Here is an 18,903-nt window from a genome sequence, read left to right as displayed (position 1 = left end):
GCAGAAAAGTAGCCTTGAATCGATAATAGAAGCCACAAGTTGAAACTGGAAGTCAGGCCAGAGATGGACCATCTACCTACTTGTGGAAAAATTGTTATGATTAAGTCACTGGAGGAGCATTAAAAAAATAAATGCTGTGAATTTGAAGACTATTACATCCACCTTAAGTTGGGATATGCAGTACATGCTACATACCCAAGTTCCCACACACCTCTACCATATCTTTAAGACTAAATTTTGGACTGTTAGACATATGCAAGAATGGGGCTTATGAAATAGTTGACTGCAACACAGGGAGCATTGTTGATTCTGAACACAAGTTACCAAAATGTTTCTTTGCATTAGTTTACTACTTACCAAGAAACATGCATCCATTGAACTGGCATACAAAGTATTAAAGAAACATCCCTGAGGACTCTGTCACAGGTAAAAAGTTTGTGTAAACATTTTCCAGTTAATTTTATCAACACTGAGGAAAGGGAAATGGTCATAGCTAGAAGTATCTGGATAGAAAAAAATATTTTCAAATACTATGTATAAAATACTTGTGTATGACATCTTCTTGGCAGAATGTTGACTAGCATAAATTTCTAGGTAGAGTTTGTAATTAGTAGAAAATATAATAGTTCAATATTAAATTTGTATGGGAGTTGCTCCTGAGACTATTATTATGGGAGCACTTGCTTGATGCTATAAAATTTTTATATTTTAAGAAGCGTTTGATGTGTCTGACACATGTAGTAATGTTAATAGGTCCTAACTCTCTAATAGCAGCCCTCATCCTTAATGTTGTTTGCTTCAGGAGTCTGCTTGTGGAATAATAATGTGAGTAATTATTGTGCATTAATATAAATATACTTCAGGTTATGGGAATATTAAGATTCCCATCAAAACCAAGCTGGTGTCTGATTAAAAATTGAGTAGGACTGTTTATGGGTCAATTTAGGAAGAAGATGAGTCTGCATTCAGCATTTTTATCTTATTTTTTCCTTTGAAGTGTAATGCTAAAGAAAGATAGCATACTTGTCCCCTTGTCTTTGTGGGAAGGCAAGAACCTTATTGCTTTGTGAGTCCTTTGTTCAAGGTTGTAAAACTATCTCTTGTCATAAAGATAGGAGAAACTTTAACTTTCCTTTGAGTAATACCATTAGAAAATAGATGGCCTGTGGTCCTTCGCCAAGATGGTCTGTAGGAGGTATCCTACGTCTTTCTATAATGGTCTACCTTGGTAATCTTGCCATTCTGTTGTAGGTGCCAGTAGGGAACGCAGCCACGGCTTTTACATATACGTAGAAACAGAAGCTTAACAGGTCAGGAGAACTCAGCTGAGCATTCTCATAGGCTTCATTGTCCATGTTATTCACTTGTCCAAACAGGTTCAAGGAACAACTGCTTCTTTGTTCCTGTGGGCTTTTATCGGAGGGGAAACTTAGAGCCACCCAATTCTTTCCCACATTCCACTCCACCTCTGTCTATTTTATCCAGCTACAGCTATGGTAGTTGCAATTTCTTGGCCCATTGCAGGAACATACTGTAATGTTTTGCAACATAACATCTTTTTGTCAGGGGACCATTCTAAATGTCTTGCTTCTTACCCAACTTCCTATAATTAAATGGTGATTACTGTAGAATTACATCAGAAGAATTCTGAATTTTTTTTTTTTTTTTTTTTGAGATAGGGTCTCACAATGGAGTTTTACTATGCTGGCCTTGGACTCACTGTTTACCCCAGGCTGTTCTCAGAGTCACAGTGATCCTCTTGCCTGAGCCTCCTAAGTGCTGGAATTATAGGCATGTACCACCATGCATGGCTTAGAAACAGATGTTTTGACAGAAAAAAAAAAAATGCCAATCCCATGGACACCAGTCAGAATCCATCAAATGATGTCATTTGATCAGTATTATTTTGATTAGCACATGGAATAACTGGAGAGGCTAGAAGTGAATTGGAGAAAAATCCAAGTGGGAAGAGGTTAAGGAAAGCATATAGAGACTGAAATAAACTTCCTTTTTGCACCCTTTTGTGTTAGCCACAACATTCCTTTAAAACAGTACTGTATTAAAGAAAAATAAATAAAAATAAAAAGTTCTACTCGTTTTAAGCAGCCATTGAGGACTATTGCAGTGTCCTAGATCAAAGGTCAAGCTAATGCACATGTCTGAACTGTTTTCATGTGCTAACTTCTCCTTGTTTTAAGTAGCTGGTTTATTCAGTTGTAGCTTATTGCTACTTCTCTCTCATTGTAAAAAATATTAGTCATTGTACCTAAAAAGTACATACATTTTACTTAGCTGCCATTAGTGATACTGAAAGTGAATGGAAAATTTCTGGCAAACATGAGAACACACTCAAGGACTGATACAGCAAGAAACACAGTAACGTTAACTGTTCCCAAATTTGCTTTTATTCATGTGTCCATGATGAGATTTCATACATAAAACTGGGTTTGGGCCAGCATAAATGTCAGCAACATATGCTTATAATTCTTTCCAATAAGTTAAGTTGTCTCTCAATCTTGATATCAATATGATATAATCTCATTTATATAGCTATAATTGTAAAAATCAATTCGACTTCTTGGGATGGTGTTAGACAGTTAAAGATTTTAAAAAACATAGCATAATGAGTTTTTCACATAGTTAATTTTACTAATTTTAAAAGATTGTCCTTTATTGTAATGGTACCATACCCTGTTCTTTGTATTGAAATAAAGTGTTCCAATTTAGAAGAAATAGTAATAGTAGACAACAGTTGTTGTAATGTGTACTTTACGTTTTTAATTTAGTAAACCTATTTTTCCTTTTCTGTATTTTTTTTTTTTTTTACTGGAGTAAGTCAGAGTTTACTCATTCTGGTTATCCAAAAGTCTGAGAGTACCTGTTGCATATTCTTTGGTTTTTTTGTTTGTGGTGTTTTGTTTTTGCCAGCTCAGCCTGCCCTAGGGGTGGGGCTAGTGTGGCATGTGGTGCCAGGGATAGAACTGAGGTGACTGTGCTTTGCCTAGGCTTGCCTAAGCAGGTGCTTTAGACCGCTGAGCTATAGTGCTGGTCCAAAAACTAAGCATGCCTGAAACCCATGCTGTTTTTTCTTTGTTTTTTTCGGTACCAGGATTTGAACTCAGACCCTTGTGCTTGGCAGGCAGGTGCTTATTCTACTGAGCTATCTCCCCGGCAAACTATTGCATGTTCTACTCTGTGATGAAACATTTTCTAATAGATTATTAAATTAGACCAGATTTGGAAAGAAAGCCAAACAATTTCAAAGATATTTTTCAAGTTATAAAATGATTGATACAAATCCTTTTGTTAAACAAGGTATTTCTGAATTTGAAAAGAACAGATCTTCTGAGTAAAGTTATAAAGAATTCATCAACATAAAAGATCTTTAAGAGTTTATACTAATTTAGTGATTTCAAATAAATCAAGTTCATATGCCAAAATCTGTTCTTTAGAGCTAGCAGGCTTTCCCTCTTTTTCTTTCCTTGAGAACCAGAGGTTAGCTGGAAGCCAGATGCAGGCCTCATGAGTTAGCCCAACACTCTGAGGCACTGTTTATGTAAATAAACGCACTTAACCATTTATATACATTTAAAAGTGGAAAGCAAAGATGATGCTGTTTGCTAGACATAATTAATTATCATAACTAAATGCTTCTCAGGGCTTTATCTTTAGAAAAATGTCCCCTTTGTATTAAATTTTAATTCTATTTGTCTTTTGTCCATTCCAAGCCCCCCTTGAGGCTTTAATTTGAAGTTTTGACAGCCCTCTAAATTGTCAGAAAAGATAGCGAACAGGTGATGTTTTGCACTGTTTTGCTGTTTGAATGTGGGTCTGAACATTGACGTAAGCTTTCAAATCAATTGTCGGGGAAAACTGTTACTGAAAGCACCATATAGCACTACAATATAAAAGCAGACCCTGACCTATTTTAAAAGATATTCACTGTCAAAGAAGAACAAATGTATGTTTCATGAGCAGAGTACAAAGTTTCATGTCTCTCAGAAGATACCATACTTGGAGTTTCCAAACGAGAGTACCTTTTGTGCCTCCCCCACGTGGGATGTGTTTGCAATTTTATGATTTTTTTTGTCCAACCCCTAGTTTAGTTCCTAGAACTTCGTGATTTATTGACGTCTTGAGCAACTCTCTTTTTCCTCATCAGCTCGACAGGAGCGCGCGCAGCCCTGGCCTAACTCCAGCAGCCCGGCTATCATGTTCCGAGCCTCGGGACCAGGTTCTCCCTGCACGGGACTGTCCGGTGCCCCGGGGCCAGGGTTTGCCCGGGGTGGAGATAGCTGGGTGAGGGCGTCCGGGCTGCTCCAGCTTCCTCACTGCCAAGCTGGAGTCGGCAGGGATCTCCGAGGCAGGGGTCAGGAGGGCGACCCCCGCGCCTCCAGAACTCCACGCAACCCAAGCAATGCGGAGAGCGAGCTGCCCCGGAGCCGCACAGCTCCGGGCAGGAGGAACCGCGCTCTCGGGGCCGCTCCCGCCCGGGCGGGGCAGAGGGGGCGCTGCAGAGTCCAGGGTCGGCGGGCTTGGGGCGCGAGGAGGGCGTGGCCGGCGACCCGGCGTGGCTGTCCCGGGAGGAGACAGGAAGCCGAGCACTCTCAGGCACATTCACCCAGTCTGTCTGCAATAACTCAGCTCATCGCGAGGGAGCAGGGCCACTTGCCAGGAGGGTCCTGGGATTTGCTTAGAATCAGAGGCTCCTAGGTGTAAGCCAGCCCAGCGGGTGCAGAGCTGGACGCTGCAGGAGGACGCTACAGGGGCCGGAGGCGAGTGCACAGAACTGAGCGGCAGCTTCTGCCTTCGCCTCTCTGGATCCCAGTAAGAAGGCTGACCCAGACTGCAGGTGCCGGCCTCTCGCTGGGAGGCTACTGCTGCCGGAGGAGAAGGGCCCTCGCCGGCAGAACTGGGGTCAAGGCTGCCCTGCCCCGCGGCTCCCATGCTCCTGTCGTGGATCGCTGGACTCGGAACTGGCCTCGTTTTCCTCCACTTCGTGCAGAAACTTTTGTTTCCTTACTTCTGGGACGACTTCTGGTTCCTGCTGAAGGTAGTAAACTATGGAATTCACATGGAGGTGTACAAACGGAGAGGACGGCTGGACACCGTGCTGGAGAAATTCCTGAGGCATGCTAAAAGGCAGCCCCAGAAACCCTTCCTCATCCACGAGGGACAGAGCTACACCTATCAGGACGTGGACAAAAGGAGTAACCGAGTGGCTCAAGTCTTCCTGAGCCATTCCTCTCTGCAAAAAGGGGACGTCGTGGCTTTGCTGATGAGCAATGAGCCTGACTTTGTTCACGTGTGGTTTGGCCTCGCTAAGCTGGGCTGCGTGGTGGCCTTTCTCAACACCAACGTCCGCGCCAACTCGCTGCTGCACTGCGTCTGTACCTGTGAGCCCAGGGCCCTAGTGGTGGGCGCAGGTAGAGTACGGGGTGTGGTGGGCTTATGCAGAATGAAAAATGACTTCTTGTTCTATCTTCTTATTTAGAATAGTGCATAACATATTTTGAGGTGTGTGATTAAGAGTGAATACTAAGGATAGAGAAGTTTAACGATTCTATGGCCATTGGTTTAACATGTCCTCCCTCCTTTAATTATGGACTCTTTAGTAGGTTAGTAATATGAAGATTATTAAAAGCTTCAGAAAACTTTTATGAAATCTCAGCTTCCTATCATTTGGAGAGGGGGCGATTTTTGTGTTATTGGTATAATTAGTCGGTGTAACACGTCAGAGTGAGAAAACTTGGCCAACTCTAGCAAATGTTTGATGAGTAAGAAAGTAATCTTGACATCAATGTGGAATACCCACATTCCTCTAATAGTAGGAAGATGATCAAGTGGGGCTGCACTTTCAGCAAAGATGCTTTTAAATCTGAAACGCATGGATTCTAATCTTTACATCTACTCCCATTTTATCCTGCTTGCAAGCTTGGATTTGCCCAAGCAAGGCTGGGCTCCCTCCTGCCTGGCAGTGGGTGGGCTCTTGTCACAACTGCACCTGAAACAGGCAAGGTACAGAAAAGCGTGGCTCTTCACACTGTAACTCTTATTAGTGGCCTCTGTCCTGCCAGCTCAACTTGTGACCTGATGAAGTGAGAAAATATTCATTTTCAAGCACTGAATTTACCTTTTTTAGAACTACTCTGGATGAGAAACCAGAAAGTGTCCCTTGTTTAGTATTTGTTTAGGCTTTCACTTTTGTCTTTGAGACTGAACTTCTCACCTTGGAAGCAGGCTGACTAGTACATTTAACTTGCGGGGATTTGCAGCAATGAGTAGAATAAATGAGTCATACAGAATTTTGATAATATGACAAAACAGTGTTTGCTAATGAATGCAAATGTAAATGCAGTACGGAAAATGGTCAAAGTTCATCTAGGGATACCCTGTGATATTTTTCACAGTATTATTCAGCCCAATTAGATTCCTGAGGTTTAATAGTAAATGTGCAACACAAATTATGCTTAAAATGATAAAACATAAATTCCCTTTAGAAGAGCAAACTAAAATGTCCCAGAGTATTCCTAGCAAGATTTATGTGGCCGTGAGACTGAGGCCAATCTGAGAAGCATCCTAAAATCTGAAGAATTCCTTTTAAAGGGCCTTGGGCTGGGTGCCCTTCAAAATGGAGATTTCCAATGTTGCTATTCTAAATTATTGCTTAATTAGGTTCAAATAATTCTGCAGTTCTTTTGTGCCAGCTTTAGCTCTGCTTGACAATAAATAATTGCAATATTTTCTTTTTTAAAATAGCAAAAGTCATTTTTTTACACTGGAGTTTAGAAAGTTTATTCAGTAAATAAGTCACCTGAGGCATCCAGCTGAAGCCTACTAACCCTTCCTTTTTATCTCCAAAACATAAATTACATGCATTTTTCAAAGGTGGGACAGTTTTATTTTGATGAATGAATAAGATTTGTGTGGGTGTTATTAAGGAGTGAGCCCAGGAATTTTGTATTGAGTTATGTCCCCAACTTGGTAAAAATTATGTATTTTTGTTTTCTAATACGTGTCTCATTAAGTATTCCAAGTCTGTATCAGATGTGTGATCCTCCTGCCTTGGCCTCTGGAGTGCTGCGATTATAGCTCTTGAGCAAGCCTAGCTCAAACTTCTTAGATTCATTTTGGATTTTTCTGAGGGAGATATATGCCAGGGAATCACTGATTCCCCCAGACCAGTGTAAGGAGATGGGATGAAGGGTCAAGTGGTTGAGACACAGATGAACCAGGAGAACCTAAATTTAATGTATAGTTTGAAACTTCTTAACCAGTAATGCTATTTTTAGTTTATCATACTAGGTTACCATGTTACTCTAAGCCATAAATTGGTGAACATAACTTTCCCTTCACAAGACAAAAATTCTCAGGCTTCAATAACAAGTGGTGTTTGCTAGCGAATGGCTGAGGGCCTGATGTATAGTAACTAGATCCTTATTGAATTAAAGTGACTGCTATTATAAATACAAACTCATGCTGAAGCTTCCGATAAAGGAATCTCATTTTGCTGCTGCCACGTAATTTGGTGATAGCTGTAAGAAAACTAGTACACAGTTCATTTGAAATAAAACCTTGAGCACATTAGTCATTAGAAAAGTTATATTTTTCTTCAGTTCTGTAGAATCAATTTTAGACAAGTTTGAGAAGTCAGCCCAGCAAATATGCTTGATGATAGTTGGGGCATTTGACACTGCTGGCATCAGGTGACTTTCTTCAGGGTTAAGCAAAGGAAAGGCATTACTTAAACTACAGTTGAGCAGAAAGTTTGTTCTTGCTATTGTAACTAATAAAATATCAGCAGTTATCATTTACTGGCTAACTATGAGGATGTTTGACTATGAATAAGGCATCCTCAAGTGCAGTGCCATGATGTGGAAACTGATACGGAAATCATTTGTTTAAGGTAACTCAGCTTCCTAGGTTTCAGAACCCGAACTCCAGATCTCTTCTCTGATTCTACACTTTGCTTGAATATCATTTAAAAATTATATGCAGTTTTCTATATTATTTGACATATTTATCTATAATAATAATGATGATGATAGCAAATAATAACTCCTTCCATTTCAAAAAAGTTTGTAGATTACACAGTGCTTTTACATGTTTGATTGGTACCAGGAATTGAACAAAGGACCTTGTGCTCACCAGGTAGGTGCTGTGCCACTGAGCTATATCCCCAGCCTTTTTGTGTCACTTTCTTGTGGTCCTCAGCACTACCATGAGAGTTAGATATTAACCTTCTTTTAAGGATGAGGGAAGAACAATTACAGTGGGCAGGTAATCTACAGAAACTTATGAACCTAGGACAGGCACTGTGGGACTGGAGTCCAAATTATTTTATGCTAAATCTAAAAAGCCAGAAGCATTGACCTTTGTCTTTGTTCTTTTTTTTTTTTCTTATTCTTTTCCTCGCCTCCTCTTCTGGTCTCCCCACACTTGTACCCTTCTTTCTCACCTTCTTTCTATCCACCTCCCTTCTCGCAGCCCCTTTTCCACTAGGTCCTCTTGCCTCAGGAGTGCTGAGTGATCCAGTTAAATCCTAATTTCCCTTAGCCAATTGACAAAGATGTTAGTACACCTGTGAAAAATCACTAGCGAATGAGGTTGAAAGCTCTTTGGGCTGAAGAAATTTGCTTTGCTCATTACCAAATTTCAGGTGATAGCACCAAGGAGATGTTCAATAAGTATTTATTGTTTGGATTAATTGATCAATAAATAATTAAATAAAACTGTGAGGTACAATGAGTGGTTGGTAAGTCTCAGTTGGCTTGTGTAGCCTTGGTAACACATGTTACACTTCTTTATTTTAGTGATTGACTTTCAGGGTACAGATATGGTTGGGATTTATTCATGGTGTTACTTGTGGTCAGTATCGCTAAACATTTGAATTACTGCTTCCAACAGATGACAAGTGCTTTAGATGAAAAAGTCATCTACATGATTTCAGGTTTATCTATGTGCATATATTTTGTTTTTCCACCTTCCTCAATGCATCACTATTAAATAATTGTAACCAATAACAGATAAATGAACTTTGTAAATTATTATCCTAATCTCTTTTATGTTTTTCCAGTACTGAAGATTAGACCAAGAGCTTTTGAAGTGAGCTACATTCCTGATAATTAAAAAAAAATTTTTTTTAACAAGCTCTCAATAAATCACTAAATTAATTGCCCAGCCTGGGCTCAAACCTGTGGTCCTTCTGCCTCAGGCTCATAGAGGGCTTGGTTTACAGGTTTGCGTCACTGTGTCTTACTAGATTTAATAATACTTACACCCGAACCTATTTTAGGGATTTTAGATTTCTATTCACAATAAATAAAACCTTCTATCTCCTCTCTCTACACACAGTAGTGCATGAAGCTCTTACTTTTCCTGAGTGATTGTACTCAGAGTACAGGTCAAATGGTCTGGTTAACAATGGGCCATTGTAGTTCTCCAAATGACTTTCAGCCATAAAGCCATCTGCTTGTAAAAGAGCAAGAGACAAAGTTGCAAAAATGACACTTTAAGTTTTATAGAAAACGATATGGGTTGAGATACATGAAAGCCTCCGGTGAGCTTTTTATTACCTTATCCATGGACTACAATTTCCTTACGTATGTCTACTTAACAGCATTGAATCATTTATTCTTTGTTGTTGTTCTTTTTGTATTTTGTACAAGGTCTCACTGCACAGCTCAATCTCATAGAGATCCTCCTGTTTTCAGCCTCCCCAGTTCTGGGATTACAGGCATGTGCCATCACGTCTGAACTCAGTGGCCAACTCAGCATGCCCAGGGGTGGGGCATGTGTGGCATGTGGTGCCAAAGATCTAACCCTCACCTCTGCACTTGCCTAAGTAGGTGCTTAGTCTCCTGAGCTATTTCTCCAGCCCTCCTCGTATTTGTTACGATGGCAATTTTTCATTGTTTTTCCAATCATAGATTTAGGTCAGTCAAGTATTAGTTCTGCTCTACAAGAAAGCAATAGGTTTTAGTAATTAAAAAGTAAAGGATGATCATAAGACTAAATAGAGAACTGAGAACAGCAGAATGACTGAGACCTACGATCTATGAGTGGAAAAGGAGGGAACTATTCAATTAATCATATTATGAAAACTGCTTTTGAAAATAACATCGGTGTTATGGCGGCCATGGAGATTGTCTCCCCAAAGCCTCAGATCCTCCCTGGCCGGCCGGAGCTTTTGGAAAGCAAAGAAGTCAGTCAAGGGGACAAAGAAGCCCAGGGCGGGAAAGCGACAGCTGATTTGCTGTCAGAGATGGGCAGGCGGGGCCTAAGGACCTTGAGGGGGTTCTCCCTCCCCGGATTTTCCATTCTGCCTGCGCTTCCCCGCCACCAGGACTTGAGTGGCTTCTCTTCAGCCAGACCCCTTCACTATTCCTTGCTGCCTCGAAGTCACCCAGCTGTGGACTGAGACTAATAAAAATTATGGCTCATAATAAACTCTTCCTCTTTTGAATTGTGGGCGTTGGATTTTGTGTCCTAGTGACAAGATAGTGACAGAAGCAACAGGTCTTAAAACTCTAGGGAACAGAATTTATAGCGCAGTACACCTGAATTAAACTAAAGTCCTATCACTTATTAACTTTCTTAACCTTCAATGGCCTGCAGAGTCGGGTTTAATTTCCTTAAAACAGAGAAATTTCCTAGAAAACATAAGTTTCCTAGAATTATCTTCATTATTAAAAAGTAATGCTTATAAAATTAATTGGAAGCAATGCTTACAATATTAATTGGGACATAATTTATGAAAAGTGAATTACGGGGCTTATAGGAAATATTAAGATCTATATGGCAGCATGCATTGTCTCTGAACATTGTTAATTTAAGCATCAGTCTTCTTAAGAACCTCAGCCTACCTATGTATGCTATTGCAAACCTGTGTTCTGCATAAGATGATTATTATTCCTATGTAAAGAAATCTATAAATTCACTTTGTATGTTTTGTAGATATTCTTTTACCATTTGGGAATCACAAGTTCACTATAATTGATTTTCATATTAGGCTTGTTAATGCACAAAACACTGAAGCTTTGTGTTTTCTGTTTTTCAAACCCAGGGCCTCACACCTGCACAAGTTGTTCTACTACTGAGCTATCCCCTAGCCCTGCACAAAGGTTTAGAGTTGAAATACTTACCAGAGTATCAAGCTCCACAATTAATTGGTTCTCTTCCCATACCTTTGAAAATATTAGTTTATTTACATAGAATAAGATACTAATATAATGTTTTCCATGCAAAATGAATAGTAAAACTCATGTTAACGGTATATTGGAAGGTTATGTGAAATTTTTACTTATTGGTTTTATAGTCTTAGAAATGTAACAGGAGATGTTAGTGATACAGAAACAAGAAATCAGTTTGTGCAAAAAGTGCTAACATGTGCTTGGCACGGACTGATCACTTGTATTGGTGCTTGTAACCCCATCTAACTGCTTTGCATATAGGGCAAAACAAATATATATGTTTTTGAATGAACACATCACTTTTACAAGGCACGCTGAGCCTTCTGTTGCAATGTAGACAGGAGTAGTTGTAGGAAATCTAGCTGTTTAGTTTTCTGGTAGTGGCTTACTCTCAACACCTGGGTCTGTGGTGCGGCCTCTGGTGCCGAGCTCAGTTCCCTCAGTCTCCAAGAGCCGACGGGTGGCACTGGCACGTACAGGCCTTAGGAGCTCCTTACGCTGCTGCAGGCCTCTGAGGTAGCCTGTTTTTCACAGAAGCAAATCTGTACAAACCAGAGCCTAAATTCCTTGAAGTATTTAAATAAAGTGTGCGGTAACAGAGCTTAATATTCACTTTCAAAATGAACAAAAACATTCTTTTATTTTTTGCTAAGAATGATTGCCAGAGAAAAGTAAGCGGTTATTCTTTTCTCCTTCCATGATGTTTCAAATTTTCATTACAGTTTTCTCTGTCCTTTCCCACATTTTTCACCACTGATGAAAAAACAATCTGGTTAAGAACCATTCTATTTAAGAATTCTGCCTCACTTAAAATGACTCAATTTTTAGGAAAAGAGATTTTGTTTCTTCAGATTTCTGTTCTCTTCCTTTTTATGTAAATATTACCACACTTCCTAAGCCCCTCCCATTTCTTAGACTCTACAATTTCAAGTAAGACATAGAGTCACTGTCTTCTTTTAACTTTTGTGTCCTCTTTAGTCTCCAAATTTAGGAATACAGATTATTACGAACATATAAAATTTTGTTGTTAATTTGTAATTCTAAATGACAGATTTGAAATTAATTTAAATAAAAAGAATCAGCTCAGAGACTTATATAAGTTCAAAACGTGAAATGGAAAAAAAAAAAAAAAAAAAAGCTGTTGAAACAAAACTTAGAACTACCATTATCAAAAACCCAAATCCTCTGTCCTGGTTTTTCATGTGCTGATGAGTTGTTTTTCCTTTGAGCTTCCCTGTGGGTTTTCACTTCTCTTTTTCAAAGCAATATGTTTAAGGCAGCATGATGTATTTCTGGATTCCTTTTTTTTTTTTTTTCTGTATTGTTTGGAAAGGGTCTATAGTGTGTTCAGGGTCTCACTCCTAGTTTGGACTTGTAGTGATTCTCCTGTTTACAGCCTCCTAAGTGCTTGCATTATAGGTATGTGCCACTACACCCAGTCTCTTGATTCTTATATTTTGTTTTATTTGAGCTTATTTTAGAAACAAAAGTTAATAGGCATTTTAAGTCGCCAATTCCCCGCACAACCCTGCAATATATTAATTCCGTATCATTTCTGTGTTTTCTTCTAGTATCTTATGGGTTTTACTTAAGAACTGCTTATTCACATTTGATATGTTTCTCTTGTTGCTTTTTTATAATCCATCTGAATTATATATTTTTATAAAGAGAAACATGAGTCTTCCCCAAATGCATTGCATTAATAAAGAACTAGTTAGTGAGTGACCAGTGGCTTTTGGAGATAACCAGATAATACTTACGCTTCCCTGAAAATGTCTAGTGCAACACTCCAAATTCAGAGGCAAAGCAATTTATAGCTTGTTATTATTATATTTATTATTGAAGTTTTAATTAAAAATGGGAAAAATTGCCTTAGATATAAAGGGCCTTATTTGCATGTGTTGAACATTCCGGTAAGTCTGTTAAACATTAGTTTTTAGACATCAAATTTTTTATGAGGTCATGTAGTTTCAATGTTCACTAGACTTTGGTCAGTTTAGCATTTAGCCAACTTTTCAATCTTAGTATATTAGTTTGTTAGAATTGCTATAATAAAGTATCAAAAACTAAGATGCTTAAACAAAAGAAATGTGCTCTCCCAGTTCTGGGACTAGAAACCCAAAATGCAAGTAACTCTGCTTAAGCAGATACAGGGGCTATGAGTCCGATCCCCAGTCCTGCCGGTGCCAGGCTCACCCCAGGCCTTGCTGAGACAGTAATTAAGATTGGGCATGGTGGGCACTCCTGCAATCCCAGCACTTTTGTAGGCTGAAAATAGGAGGATCACTAAGAGTCCATTCTATGCAATGAGACCCTATAGGCCCTATCCTAATATTTAAAAAAAAAATGTAAGTAATAAGCCAGGCACAGTGGCACATACCAGCACTGGGGAGGCTGAGGCAAGAGGATTGTTGAAAGTCTGAGACCAGTCTGGGCTACAAGGTGAGCTCAAGGCAAGCATGAACTACATAGTGAGACCCTATCTCAAAAGACTCAATAAGTCAATTATGTAAGTATCCCCAAGGCCACGTCTCTTGGAAGGCTATAAGGAAGAATCTCTGGCTAGTTTTTTCCCCATTAAGTTCAAAAACCAGTGTGTGTCATCATTTATTATCCCCAATATGTTAATGTAGTTTTTAAGGTAAGTAAAATAGCATCTTATAGGAATATGGGTATGAGATGAATTAAGCATGTGGAACATAAAAGTTAAATCCCAGTATAAAAGATTTGTGCTAAAGAAAGTGTTATATTTAAAAAATAATATAAAGCATATAGAAAATTTTAATCTCTCTATTCTGGAAAAAAGCACATATGCCTCACTCAATTACACAAAAGACTTCAAAAGAGCGATAGCTTTTGGTTCCTTTTGTATACTGTCAGGTGATGGCACCTTAATATATAGTACTTCATCTACAGGGACTCATTCTCACTTTTAAAAAAAATACTTATTTTTACTCATAAGCAGATGACCTTATTTTCCTTAATGACTAAGTAACGGAGATGCAGTTTAATCTCTCCGAATAACTCAACAGAATCTCACATGAAAGGTAGTTTTGTTACACTTGCAGCAGATACATTCTGAGAAAAGCATGCTTTTCCTTCCCTGAGCATAAGTTTCACCTCAGAACTTTGATCTTTCCAAACTTGGAAAACTAAAGATTCTCCCAGTTTTTTTGTTCTTTCTTCTTTTCCACTTGATTTTGTCTCTACTGGCAGCTATAGACCCTCCTATTGCTGGAGGTTCCTCGCTTCTCACCCACCCTCAACTGCCCTGGTCAGTGTTTTCCCTGTGTGGGACATCCTGTGGACTTTTCTGAAAGTGTTCCTTTCCCCCTGGCCTGTCAAGGGCTTTTATCTTTAAATATGATGGTGCAGAGAAAAAAAGACTTCTCTAAATCTCCTCAGTTAGCTTTTGGCTCCACACTGGGATTTAAACCACAATGATGCTGCAATTCCAGAAAAGTCAGGGGATTTTCCCACGTGCATTTCATTGTGGTATAACTGCAGACAGAGACCATGGCTTTGTGGACCAACTAGCTACAAGGTCATATTTCAAAGAAAATAGCTAGTGCATTTGGCTCCAAAGAGAATATAATAAGTGACTTTATTTAGAAATTAGAAAATCCACCATTTGAATACTAGAATCTCTAAAAGTTCACCTGAATTATCTACTCATGTTATTCAATCAGATGGTAAGCAAATTTCCCTTTCCTCAGTTCTGTTGAAACAGAACTGTAAAATAGATGTTGCATTACTCATTCAGTATGGGAGAGGAGTCAACATGCCATTTACATTTTATCTCTATTTCAAAACACAAAAGCAAAGTCAGGATGGATGGTTAGAGGTTTAAATTTTGTTTATCTTTTTCTAATCCTTAATTTCAGATTTGCTTGGAACTGTAGAAGAAATCCTTGCTAGCCTCCCTAAAGATGTCAGCGTTTGGGGGATGGAAGATTCTGTTCCCCAAGGAGTTATTTCACTCAAGCAAAAGCTGAGCACAGCATCTGATGAGCCTGTGTCGCCCAGCCATCATGCTGTCTCGAGCCTCAAGTCTATTTGTCTTTATATTTTTACCTCTGGAACAACAGGTATGTTTCAATTGCTTTTAAGGTGTAAAGGGAATGCAACATACTTTATGCTGGCTGGCAGTGACTAAAGCATCTGAGAAAGCATACAGGCAAAAAAAAAAAAAAAAAAAAATTGGGGAGGCCAAATAGCGCAGGGCCAGGGGTTTGATCCCTGGGCCTGCCTTGCCGGCCTCGCCCCCGAGGCATACTGACATAGCTAAGGAGACTGGGCATGGTGGCGCAAGCCTGTAATCCCAGCACTTGGGAGGCTGTAAACAGGTGGATCACTACAAGTCCGATCTAGGAAACCCTGAATACCTTGTAAACCCCCTTCCCTAAAATTCATTACATTGACTTTAAAAGTGTAATCAATTTGACCTTGGCAAATCAGCATGTTTGATTAGGTTTTCTTACAGTGTGATGTGCCAAAAAGCTTGGGAATGTCGCAAGACCTGAATGGTGTGTAGTCTTCCAGTCTGCTCCATGTCTGGTACTTGGTCAGCTTCTTTGGCAGTATCTGTGCTGGCTTTTTTGATCCTCAGATACCTTAGATCTAAATGGCAAAAATTGGTTTAAATAGGTACTAATTACACTGTATTTAAAAGCTTAAAAACTGGTTAATCTTCTTGAAAACAGTTTTGTTTATGCCTGTATAAAGTGTTACATCCTAAATGTAGTCTTCCAAGAGTTGCAAGTTCAGTACAAGTGGCCAGTCTCTCCCAATTGTCCTTGAGTAATTGGATCACGTGACCAAAGGAAGTCCCCAAGGCATGACAGGTTTGGGAGCAGATATAAAATAAATCAAATAATTAAACTTTCTTTTTATTTGTTCCTATTTTGGTAAGCAACAAAGAAAGGATATGAAACTGCTTATGAATTCCAAAGAAATGTTCAATTTCATTATCTTTTAAGAAAAATTTGGATGATATTGGTGGTGGATTAAGTAGGCTTTTATATACCTTTATTAAGATCCACTGGAATTGTCCCTGAGTCTGTCATCTGGTAGTCACAGATTGCTTAGATTAAAATGCAACTATGGAACAAACACACTGGCAAAGGGAGAATTTATCTGCCTTAGATTACTGTCATCATTAACCTGGTGCATTGGGATTTGGGTCAGTGAGATGAGAAACTATTGACTGACTATATCAATTACATGGGGAGGGTGAGTTTTACTAAACTAAAGGTGGCATGGGGCACCTGGATTGCAAACAACTTATATCAGGCCAAAAGGTAGATATAAGGTAGCAACTACAGTAAACAAGTTGGTGACACACACTTCTTTGCAAAAGTGGAACTGTCTTAAATTTTGAACACATTAGCATAGTTTGGCAAGCTGATCTTCTGAGTTGCTAACCAGATACTTTCTTCCTGCTCTTTCAGCCTGACCAGTTGCTCTCCTGCTGCTCTGGTTCCATTAGTTATTGTCATCTTGGGCATTTCCTTCAATACTTCTCTCTTTTTAAAAAAATTCTCTAATTTCTAAAATTTAAATTGACTTACCTTCTGTCAGTGCACTGCTTTTACTAGATGTCTCATAAATACTATGTGGAAAAGGATTTTTAAGTCTTCACAGGTCTAAAAATGTCTGTTTTCTATCCTCACATGTGAATGACAGTTTATATCATAAATTACAAGCTATTTTTGTATGGGATTTTGAGGGCAAGCTCTAGGTTGTTTTTAGATTTCCACTGTAGATACTGAGAAGACTTTTGCTTCTTAATTTCTCATCCTTTATGCACTCTTGGGTTCCATCCCCCACTCTTTGAAAGTTTAGAATACAGCACATCTTGATTCTTTTCACTTCCCATTTCTTTTACTCCCTCCCATCTCACCCCTTTCACAGTTGCCCTCCCAGTCTCTGCTCTGTAATAGTTTTAAAGATTATCTCCTTAGGATTGAGTCTATAATTTCCTAATCTTTTGTATTTTTCATCTCCTACCTTTGAAGTTACTTTCTGGAAGATTTATCTTCCAACTTTCCTGTTCTCTGAGTAGTCTTTTGGAAGTCTGTTTTGTATTCTGGATGTTTTATTGTCTCATATCTCTCAGAATATTAATGGAAATATCTTCTGTGAAAATTCTCCTCTCTGTTTTGTCTATATTCTTCAGTATACCTTTTTTGGGGGGCATAGTTCAGTTTCTATCTTTGATACTCAAAAAGTTATTCAAAGATTTGTTAAATTTTGATGGGCCCAGCTAGATAGCTCAGTACAATAAGTGCTGGCCTGGCAAGCGCAGGGTCCTGAGTTCAATCTCCAGTACAACAAAAAATAAGTCAATAAAATAAAATAAATAAACCTCTGTTAAACTTTGAGTGTCACTTTATGTTTGTCTCAGTTACTCTTCTCTCCTTGCTGGGACAAATATCTAACATTCAAAATAAAGGCAGGAAAGGTTTATTTAGCTCACAGTTACTGGAGGTTGCAGTCCATACTCAGCTGGGTCCAAGGCAGAGCAGCACATAGCAGAAAGCAACCTTTCACAGTGGCAGCAAAGAGCAAGAGAGCAAAAGAGTAACAGCAGCTCAAGGGTCTAACTTCTCTTCTCTCCTTACATTGAAATGTAAATTATCTGCTCCAGAGCAGGTGCAGCATCCACACCCACAATAATCGATCACAAACTCCAGAAGCCACCCTATGACTGGGTGAGGCTTTGGGGAGACACCTAGACACAAATACACAAACCACATAAATATTTAAAAGTGTAAACACAAAACACAACATAAAATTATAATTGGAAGATTTGTATGACTGAATGGGATTTAGGCACTAGCTGGTTTCACTGTTCAGAATATTTTGTTGGGTGATTTCTATGAATACCTTTTCTCAGCATTGATTTGACAGCTACTCAGTTTCTTCAGACAAGAATCTTGAGCAGTACAACTAATCAAGTGTTAAAGGGGGAACTAGAAGTGTATGTAGACTTCATCTTCTTGCCCTGGTTTTTCAACCTCTGTTCTTCCTGGTGTATCCCGAAATTGTTTTTTCCAGAGATAAAGGTTGGATCTTGTACCTGGGATGAGAAGGAAATCCAAGGGTACAATTACTTCTTAAAGAGCACTTCCCATAAAGCTCCCTGTTTAGAGTTCCGTATTCTCTTCTACTCTTTGATGTTTCTTGTAGCCACATTTCTAAGCCTGATCCTGGGCATGCAACCTGGCTTTCTTCAGGCTTCACCTGAAGTTTCAGCTTCTTGAGTGTGCCATGTAACTCACCACACTCCTTCATCTCCTTCAATAAACTCTGCTTCTGTCCTCTCCACTCACGAGCTTTCTGTCCCACAGGGCAGGGAGTGGGTGCAGTCTGCCAGCTTCTAGGCTTGCCAATCTTAGTCATACTCATGTAGGTTGCCTCTAGAGTCTGTAGGAGAGGACATCCAGGCCTGTACACAGCAGCCACACATCCAGCCACTTCTATAAGCAAGAGGAAGAAAACGAGGTCTCTGCCTGGTATGATGTTACAGGAGCCTGTTACTGTCATTACCAAAAGATCTTTTGTTTTGACTTCTTCTTTTTATGGATTTCTTCTTTTTTTAATATTATGCCAAATTATAGGGTGCCTGCCCCTTAGCTCAGTTCTTTAAGTGGCTGCTTCAACAAAGCAGTCAGTCTCAGGTTGCTGTGGTTCCATCCCCACAACTCAA

The 18,903-nt window shown here is 39.2% G+C and overlaps 1 protein-coding gene across 2 annotated transcripts in view; it reads left to right on the top strand.

The window, feature by feature from the left end:
- Positions 1–4,293: 4,293 nt before the first annotated feature.
- The window catches only part of Slc27a6 (solute carrier family 27 member 6), a 67,734-nt gene continuing 53,124 nt past the window's right edge, over positions 4,294–18,903 (top strand). Inside the window, exons 1-2 of one of the 2 annotated variants that reach the window (XM_004631314.2) lie at positions 4,294–5,426; positions 15,077–15,280. In XM_004631314.2, coding sequence (XP_004631371.1) covers positions 4,946–5,426; positions 15,077–15,280 — 685 coding nt within the window. In that variant the 5' untranslated portion in view covers positions 4,294–4,945. The remainder of the gene's footprint in view (positions 5,427–15,076; positions 15,281–18,903) is intronic. The other variant, XM_023715260.1, reaches the window with a different exon arrangement.

This window comes from Octodon degus, unplaced genomic scaffold, assembly GCF_000260255.1.
Source record: "Octodon degus isolate 3935 unplaced genomic scaffold, OctDeg1.0 scaffold00040, whole genome shotgun sequence".
In the NCBI taxonomy this organism is placed as follows: domain Eukaryota; kingdom Metazoa; phylum Chordata; class Mammalia; order Rodentia; family Octodontidae; genus Octodon; species Octodon degus.
Note: the sequence above shows the minus strand (reverse complement) of the source record. Positions and strands in the feature narration are given on the sequence as shown.